Genomic DNA, 9045 nt, shown 5'->3' on the forward strand with positions numbered 1-9045 from the left:
ACATTAGAGTAGATTATAAATGAAGAGAAAGCCGTTTCCCCCGATGTTGCATTCAGAACCACAAATTGGATTCAAGTCTCCACGTGCCACGCAAGGACCCCTGCGTAGTTTTCCAGAAACTAGAAACTATGCTGATGAATAAAACATCCTCCCCGAGGGCGACTGGCAGATCTGTTCCCCGCAGACAGATCAGCTGTATAGGCGGCGACACCATGTAGTCACAACCAAGATCCGCACTGAGATTGTACGCATGCGACCCAGGGACCGGCAGCATGTTAAAGGCCAGCCAGCACCATGAGCTCCTTGCGCACGACCCGCAACAACAACCCCCCGCGCTCTTTGGGAAGCCTTGGTTCTGGCAGCGGAGCAGCGGAGCCATGGAGGGAACCCGCAGCCTGGCCCGGGTCATCATGGAGATGCGGGAAGAAATCAGGAAGCTGGAGGACCAGAACCGAGCGCTGCCGAAGGACGGGGACCATCAACAGGACGTGGACCAAGATCTGGAGCAGACACGGGAAGCATTTGTTGAGGAAGAGCATGAAAACCCATATGGGAATCTCAGGAGGAATGCATCTGCTCCCATTCTAAAGGGACAATTTAAGGAATATCAAGGTAGCCATCTTGCAGTCTTTTGACTGTCATCCTAACCTATCACTCTAAAAACAATTAGGTCAAAAAATTACACAAATGGGTCAAAAGGTAACCAACCCAACTTTTTGGGTGTTTCATTCAGCCCAAAATTTTGAGGTGAAAATGTATTTGATAAAATTTAGTTGTGTTAAGAGTTCTTCATTTGACTATCCACATTGGGTTGTTTTTGACTCAACTGTTGTTAAGGTGATCAACCTATATCTACATCCTAAACAGTGTAAAAAATAAATTGGGTCAAAAAGGGACCAACCCACCTTTTTAGGATGTTCATTTAACTCAAAGAGTTGGGTCAAAAGGAATTTAAACAAATTGGGTTGTTTTATGGGTTATTCGTTTGACCCAAAAAAAATTGGGTTATTCATTTGACCCAAGAGTTTGGGTCAAAATAAATAAGAATAATTTAATTTGCCTGATCTGTCCCTTTTTGAGTCATTTTGGGTTATTTTTGGCCCAACTGTTTTTAGACTGATTCGCCTACTGTATATCTACATCCTAAAAACAGTTGGGTAAAAATATAAACCAATTTGGGTAAAAAAGGAATCCATTGGGTTAAATGAATAACCCAAAAAGTTGGGTCAAAAGGAATTTAAATGAATTAAGTTGTTTTATGGGTTATTCATTTGACCCAAATTACCCAATTTAAACAAATTGATTTGTTTTATGGGTTTGACCCAACTGTTTGGTCAAATTGATAACCCAAAAAGTTGCATCTGGCACTTTTCAACCCATATTTAGAGTGATCCCTCGATATCTACATCCTAAAAACAGTTTGTGTTAAGAAAAAAAACAACCGTTGAGATTAATTTTAACCCAATTACTGGGTCAAAAAGAGATCGACCACCATTTAGTAGATCAATTAGACCCAAGTGGGGGTCATTCGCTTTTTGACTGAAGTAATTGGGTTACTGTATTTAAATTAGGCCTACACTGTAGTTGTTTCATAATGTCTATACTTTATGAAACTAGACTTTCATAAAACATGATTTATTTGTAAGGTGTTATTAAAATCGGCAGGGTAGAAATTTCAAATTCAGTTTCCGTTTCAAATCTGTTTATTTTTGACCCAACAATTCATAGGGCGCATTTATCCAACCATCTACTGTATCAACATCTATCTATCCATCTAGACTCTGTCTGTCTGTCTCTCACTCTCTTGTTACTCTGACGTGTAATGTTGTTTTGCCCCAGACAATATTGGCATGACAGTGCGAAGGTACTCCATGAACTCCAGCCCATCTGTGGTGACACGGACCGAGGGTGTAGCAGACCCGTGGGGGCGACTGAGCCACTTTGGATGGGCGCGTCTACAGGAAGAGGACCAGGGAAGGAACGGCAACCCTAATTACTCTGCCACCAGTGACGTAGCCTCAGCAGGCAACAGAACCTCCCTTCAGAAATACGTGCATAAGACCAGGTAAACAAGCCAACGTGTGTTATTAGACTCGTTGGACACTTCATTAGGTAGTCCTGATATAAGGAGCTGAATCCAAAACGCTCCAGATCATAGCAAGGATGATGCCTGGTGGGACAAAATGGGGTTGCAGGACGACGTTATTGTTTATTACCTTGGGTCAAATGTTTCCAACTTCTTGATAAATCTACCTTCCGGATAAGTAAAATATGCAATATAGAGTTACATCCCAGGCCAGTTTTATAACATTTAGGGCACTTGCTTTTTCAAGCGCACACGATTTACAAACAAACACATTAAAACATATTGAGAGAGAGCTGGGCAATATTGTTTATTGGTTATTTAGTTAGATCAGTGAACGGATCCCTCCATGTGTTTACAGTAAATAAATCACCCCCGCTGCCAAACTCACAAATATATCATCTCATAATATTATTTAATAATTATGCCCAAATAAATATGGAGGTTACATAAAAATGAATTACTCAAAAACAAAAACTGGGTTGAGCTTGAAACACTCCCTATTTTCACTCTTCTTTCAAATATAAATAGTGCAATACAATAGTGTACCGCCATCTAGTGGCCAAAAGTAGTACATTTATTCTAAAAAATAAACTACACGTTGAACAAAATTTACGTCTTTAAAATACGATGAAAACTGTACAAAAAAATTAATTACAAATCTGAGAAATAGAAATGCAATTGACTTATCACCCTCCAATTGCCTAATTTATTGTTATACACAAAATAGTGAAAATGAAAACGATTCCACTAATTTCAAAAGTAGTGGAGAGGTCAGAAAAGTTGCTAAACATAGCGATTAAAATCGCAAAATTAAGCCACGGTATTCAATGAGCCTGTGCTAGATTTTCTTTTTTTTATTATTTACATGATCAGTTTGTATGATAAAACATGTTTGAATGGGGCTTTGTTTTGATTATTCTCTGATAACTTGGGATAGTACTAGTGTACCTAATGAAGTGTCCGCTGAGTTTCCGGTCTCTTCTTCACTTCTTTGTCCTCCTCAGAGCCAAAGTGAAAACAGTCACATTCCTTCTACCGGTGGATGACATCTACACCAGCAAACCAGTCCTGTCCAAGCCTCAGGAGCCCACAACCACCGAGCTGGCCCCCATCACTGACACGGAGTCGTGAGAGAAGCAAAAGTGCCCACTTGCAGGAAGACTTTGAAGTTACCCAGTTACACACTGACAATGAGACACATGATCACATGTCCTGTGGTTAAGTATTTTGAGACCCTGCAGGTGACTTTTTTTTTTCTTTTTTTAATTACAGGCACTTTAGGTCAATGACTAATGTATTATTCATTCACTTTTCTCTTGAAGCAGGGCCCACATGTGACCTCGTTGTGGATACTATCCATTGATCCACAATATAGTGTTGCTTGGGTTTCCTCATTAGGTATTTAAAACACAAACGCAACAGAAACCGCATCAGGTTAATATATATGGATGTTGCATGCATCTCAAATTTAGAATCTGATCTATTTCAGTCGTTTAAAAAAAAGTATTTTGGTTGTTGTTTTTTTAAACAATTTTGAGGACTAACTCACAGTTAAAAGCAAATATGATTTTGTAATATAGGATTTAGGTAATAATTGGCCTTTTGGAAATTATTTTCCAATGCATGAATCTGTGTAAGTTTTGCTTTTTGAACTATGAAATCCATTTTCACTATTCTAATTTATTTCGATGTACTTGACCCTAATATATACCGTAATACTAAAATAGTAAACAATGCCAAGCCACGAATGTCACTTTATTTAAGATACAGTCAAGTAAATATATATAAAATCATTTCTGTAGTTTCTAAAAATGTTTTTTTTTTTTTATAAAAAGACATCAAGCAACACAAGGAAATATTTTACAACACAAGCGAGACTTTATGTGCAGTTATTGGATACAAGTTGAGGTAAGTGCCCCAATGGATATAAAAAGTCTACACACCCCTGTTTAAACGGCAGGGCTGTCATAAACAGGGGTGTGTAGACTTTTTTTTTAAATCCACTTTCTTGTGCTGGTAGCAAACAGTGAGCCAAAGTGACAATAAAGAATGTAGTTAATATACACTTCAAAAGGGATTTGGGGTCCAGTGGGTTGCGAGTACTTCCTGGTCGCGACGAATAAAGTATTTATCTATCTTAAAGACGTCTGTAAGGCTTTCATGTCCCTGAGCAGCGTGAGATTGCGCTTGCTTTTCTCTCCTGGTTTGACTATGCTCACTCTGGGTGGATTCTTCCTGCATGCTTCCTTTTTTAATTTCTTCATCTGTTGACAGCACATGTAAATGAAAAAAAAAAAAACAACAACAAAAAAACATCCATGTCAATAAATAAAGGAGCATGCGAGGACGACGGTGTCGTGAGTGTGATTAGGTGTGCCCACCTGAATTTTGTGCTTGTAGAGTTTACTAATCTGCTCTCCTTTGCGTTCCATTTTGAGGAGCAAGGTCTCCTGCTCGCGCTCCAGTTGCTTTCTTTCCTGCAGAGAAACACTTCGGTCCAGCTCACGCATCAGCCCGTCTTGCTCTCTGAAACAACGAAACATAAAAAAATCCAGATATAAAAAGTCGTCCTGTTCAAATGCCAGGTTTTGTGCCATTACATCATCTCATTTGAAATTATTTATCATGGTCTCACTTTTTTTAATTCATAAAAACCTGGTAGTTTATAGTTTTACTATGTTTAAAAATGCTGTATATTTCTAATGCCAGCAGCAAAAAAATTTTTTTTTTTAATTATTTCAAATCAAAATAAATCATTTCAATAAATGTGCTCACAAGCTCATCACCCTGAGCTCCTCCTGAAGCGCCAGCATGAGCTCCGCCAGCTCGCCGCTGGTGGAGGAGGCGGAGCCGGAGGAAGCGTCCGAATGGTGGCGGTGTGTCCCGCTTGGGCGGACGCCGTAGCCGTTTCTGGCGAGGACGCGGCTGTTGCACAGCTGAGGCTGGTGGCGCTTCAGGAGGGACAAAACGGCCTGCACGTTGGCTCGGACCGAGTGACTGCCGCCGACGGACTGCGACCAATGAAGGCGATGTTAAAAGGGGGACAGCGAGTGGACGGGACGAGGACTCATTGGGGCTCGTTACGTACCGTTCCGGCCACAAAAGGTACATCGCTGAGGTTCAGTCTGTAGTGGGGTTCCCAGTGGGAGGTCTTATTAAAAAAATAAATAAACACAAAATAACATGATGAAGGTTAGTCATCAAGCTAGTTTTCTGAAAAGGTTCAAAAATGCAAATATGACTTGATGTTCTACCTGTACAGTAATTCATACCTTTATTGTTGTAAGTGTTAAAAGTAACAAAAAAGTTAATTTATTCATTATTTAAAAAAAATTTTTTTTTTTTTTAGATATATATATATATATTTTTTTTTATAATGAATACATTATTCACTGTTTTTTTTTTTTTTTTTGCATGCCAAGTATCAGAATTAGCAAAAACAGAGACAAAAAAATCCATATTGGACATATACTTCTCATGTCCAGCATACCTTTAAAATTCCCTTCTTCTCTTTCGGATGCGTGCTGGTCCATCGCGGCTGCGAGGCCGACTGCAGCAGGATCCTGTTGACCTCCAAACCTGACTGCAGCTGAGGAATGGATGACAAGCGTGATGAAGCCTCTGCAGGTGAGCGAGTCGCCGCTCATGTTAAGAGTCGCCTTGACTATTTTGCCAACTGGTGTACCTGGTTTGCTTTATCCTGGACCAACTTCCTCTGGTGCTCTTCTTCCTGCAGTTTCAACTCCAGCTCGTGAATCTTCACCTGAAATCATGTCAGAATACTTGGACTGGAGTGTGTTGTTTGGATAACATGAAACTTCCCCACCGTCCCAATACCTTATTTTTTATTTTTTTTTTAGAATCAGTATTAATAATAAATATTACAGATATGTTATTTGCTGTATAGCATAGATTAGATTAGAATAGCTCTTCATGGTCATTGTGATAACAATCGCTCTTGGTTAAGCAGCATATTATGAAGAGGTACAACAAATCAAGCATGACAAACTAAAGCACCCTGTATATACAACAACAATTAAATGCTAAATGGGAAAAAATGAATACAAAATAGGTAACATTTTGTAAATGTAAAAAAAATATATATATATAATCATAAAAAATGTTTTTTAAAAAATGAATAAAAACATCAATTTTAAAGGGTTTTAAAGGTGTTTAAAAAATAACATCACAATTTTTATACTTGTAGTGCAGTTTGTTTGTTTTTACATTTTTTAAGGGTTTGCCTTTTTGACACAGACGAATTCTGCCTAGCAACAAATGGCAACGAGTGAGCAGGAAAGAAAATGTAGCAATATGTAATAAAAAAACAACAACAACAACTCATAAGCATTAATTTAAAAATAAATGTGACCGTTTTAAAATTTTAATTGGGTGTCATAAAGAATCTCTTTTGACCTACTGTTCACAAAAGGGCAATGATTAAAAGTGTGGAACTAGTACCACAAGTCAGAGCCGTATAGAGAGAGAGTTTGGCCAACTCGGCTTCAGCGGGGTAACAAGATGGCGTCCATATGTCATGTGACCAGCAGTTGACCAGTCGCACTGTGAGTTGGCCAAACTCTCTCTATATACGCCTCTGCCACAAGTGGTATGTGGGCTCTCTCAGGTTCTATGTAGTTGGACTTAATGAATTTTTTCATGTTAGCATATGAAATTTAAAAACTGATAGTTGTTAAACATTCAACAGTTATTGGGTACCATTTTTATTTAAAAAAATAAATACAAATAAAAAATAAAAAATTTCTGTAAGCATAGTGTTAACTCATTCACTCCTTGCCAGAAACTAACACTGAAGCAACCCCCTTCACTCCCGGCTGTTTTACTGGATTTTGACTGATTTTGCAAGGCCCACAGAATATTGTGTTATATTGCTACAGAAACATGAAACCTACCAAAAGAAAGATTAAAGTCTCTTCTTTCACCAGGAAAAAAAGTGTATTTCTATCTGTTTCCGTTTTGCAGCAATTAGCATTAGAATATAGCTAAGTTTCATCATTATTCACAAATCTATTTAGAATTCTGAGTAATTGAGGGTTTTTTCAACATGGTCCTGGTTCATTTCCTATGCTTTGCTGCCACCTGCTGGCCGTTTGCGTAATAACTACAATTTCTTCAACCGTTCTTTGCCGTTGAGAGGCTGCATCAAAGCATATAAAAAAACATACAAAACGTATAAATACGTCGTTGGGACACGTTTACGTTTTGGGCAGCAAATTAGTTCATGTTCAAGCTGGAGAAATAAAAACATTGTTTTTATGCAGATTATGGCAGAATTTAGATCAAATTATTATTATTATTATTGGATCTCATTAGATTGTGCAGGTGTACTGTGACAAGTAACCAGGGATGGAGTACTATCTTATTTTCCAAGCGTCAGTACTTGCTTGTAAAAACGTTCTTTCCTTCATACCTCAGCTTGGGCCTGAGTGCGTGTGAGTCTGAGATATTCCTGCTCCAGTCGCAGCATTTTCTGCAGCTGGACGCGCTCGGACCCCGCGCTGGCTTGTTCGTGCGTGGACCTCGACGCCCCTATGCTCACCTGGACGCAAAAAACACAAAGTTTATAACTTGAACCAGGAATGCAATTGCTGTTACTAACCTGCTGCTTGAGAAGGCTCTTCTTCTCCCCCTTTGCGTTGTGCAACATCTTCCTCATATGATCCAGCTGACGCTCCAGGTTCAGACAGCGAGTTTCTGCAGCCGCCAGTTGGGTGACGAGCGCTGCACGACAGTAGAACGACGCGGTGAATAATATCGCTTTGAAGTGCCTCAGGGTGTCCTGATCACTCTCACCTTGGTTGCAGCTGGACGGATTATCCGTCACCCTCACCACATCCGTCTGGCTAGTTGAGGTCCTCACCCTCGCGCCATGTGGACGTGGCGTGTCTCTCCTTACGGCGCGGCCGCCAAGCTCGCCGCGTCTGTTCTCCAGCTCCAGCCTCCTGATCTTCTCCTGGAGATGCCTCAATGCCGACAGGATGGCTGCAGACGCAAGGGAGGGTGGGGAGAGCAGATGTCGAAGCAGTGTGGCATCATGTTGCAGTAACCATGGAGCTCTGAAAAAACACTGCGGTGCGGCAATGTAGTGATGTAGAAATTCTGCTTATAAAAATGCGAAATAACCTGCACTGCTGGTTTCAGGATAACCTTTGCTGGGTGATGAAGGTCGATAGGTGACATGAGAGTCACATGGTGGGTTGATGATGCATGGCCGGGGTGCGGGGTATTCCATAAAGGACGGCAATGACAGGCAGTCACCCGCAGCTTTATTAGGAAGTGGATGCAAGTCCTGCTGCAATTATATTCATATCAGATCGGTATTGATATTGAGTATCAAGGATAAAGTTACACAACACATTTGCATCGTCATAATCGAAGCACTGCAACAACGAACTGAAGATAATATTAAAAAATCACTACAATATCCGCTCGGAGCGATAAAAACGTCAACAACGAGCACGATAATGACTTTTGGTCATTTTAAAGAGTTGAAAAGACCACATTTAGAAAAGCTACCTCACGCGTGGACTCTCCAGCAACAGCGGATGTTTTTGACGCAGTCTCCATGAAGCACACCCGTTCGGAGAAGCAATAAAAGTCACAAAGCAATCGGTGGCATTAGGGGAGGAAAAATCACGAAAAGCTGTTCCTGATGCTAACTTATCTTGTGTGGAGCAAAAACAAAAAGCCAATTCTTTCAACCCGTGGTTTCAAAAAGGGTATGAGTGAATTATGCATAGGGGAACGCCGCGAGATGCGGTGCTAAGCGCAGCTAAACATACGTTTCCATTGTCGTTACAACGGTTTATTGATGTCGACAAATCAAACGCACATATCTAGTTTACAGGAAGTGTAGTTTTTTAACAACGGATATTCTGAATTCCAAAAAGACTGTACTTGAAAAGAGAACTACAATACCCATGAGAATAACGAAGGAA

At 40.0% G+C, this 9045-nt stretch overlaps 2 protein-coding genes across 3 annotated transcripts; one reads left to right on the plus strand and one right to left on the minus strand.

The window, feature by feature from the left end:
- The first annotated feature begins 36 nt into the window (after positions 1-36).
- Positions 37-3296, plus strand: LOC147171277 (uncharacterized). The gene is made up of 3 exons (XM_086081256.1): positions 37-612; positions 1840-2065; positions 3091-3296. Exons 1-3 carry the CDS (start codon positions 273-275, stop codon positions 3215-3217), a joined length of 693 nt encoding a protein of 230 aa, XP_085937382.1. The 5' UTR covers positions 37-272; the 3' UTR covers positions 3218-3296.
- Positions 3297-4079: 783 nt separating this feature from the next.
- Positions 4080-8817, minus strand: cep57 (centrosomal protein 57). 2 transcript variants are annotated; one of them, XM_086080696.1, is made up of 11 exons: positions 8624-8817; positions 8231-8396; positions 7901-8089; positions 7707-7828; positions 7518-7646; positions 5772-5849; positions 5577-5675; positions 5175-5237; positions 4862-5097; positions 4468-4612; positions 4080-4350 (listed from the first exon to the last, which is right to left on the minus strand). In XM_086080696.1, the coding sequence occupies exons 1-11, from the start codon at positions 8672-8674 to the stop codon at positions 4219-4221; spliced, it is 1410 nt and encodes a 469-aa protein (XP_085936822.1). In that variant the 5' UTR covers positions 8675-8817; the 3' UTR covers positions 4080-4218. The 2 variants fall into 2 exon arrangements, with proteins under 2 accessions (XP_085936822.1, XP_085936821.1); XM_086080695.1 differs by having other exon boundaries at positions 8231-8399.
- Between the last annotated feature and the right edge of the window lie 228 nt (positions 8818-9045).

The sequence above is a fragment of the Leptonotus elevatus genome, chromosome 7 (assembly GCF_054856555.1).
Source record: "Leptonotus elevatus isolate MCC_2025b chromosome 7, RoL_Lele_1.0, whole genome shotgun sequence".
NCBI classification, from domain to species: Eukaryota; Metazoa; Chordata; class Actinopteri; order Syngnathiformes; family Syngnathidae; genus Leptonotus; species Leptonotus elevatus.

Coding starts and splice junctions, on each gene's coding strand:
- LOC147171277 (XM_086081256.1), top strand. CDS start 273: ATGTTAAAGGCCAGCCAGCACCATGAGCTCCTTGCGCACGACCCGCAA. Junction 613..1,839: donor ACAATTTAAGGAATATCAAG/GTAGCCATCTTG, acceptor GTTTTGCCCCAG/ACAATATTGGCATGACAGTG. Junction 2,066..3,090: donor AAATACGTGCATAAGACCAG/GTAAACAAGCCA, acceptor TGTCCTCCTCAG/AGCCAAAGTGAAAACAGTCA.
- cep57 (XM_086080695.1), bottom strand. CDS start 8,674: ATGGAGACTGCGTCAAAAACATCCGCTGTTGCTGGAGAGTCCACGCGT. Junction 5,676..5,771: donor TCCAGGATAAAGCAAACCAG/GTACACCAGTTG, acceptor TCCATTCCTCAG/CTGCAGTCAGGTTTGGAGGT. Junction 4,351..4,467: donor TCTACAAGCACAAAATTCAG/GTGGGCACACCT, acceptor TGCTGTCAACAG/ATGAAGAAATTAAAAAAGGA.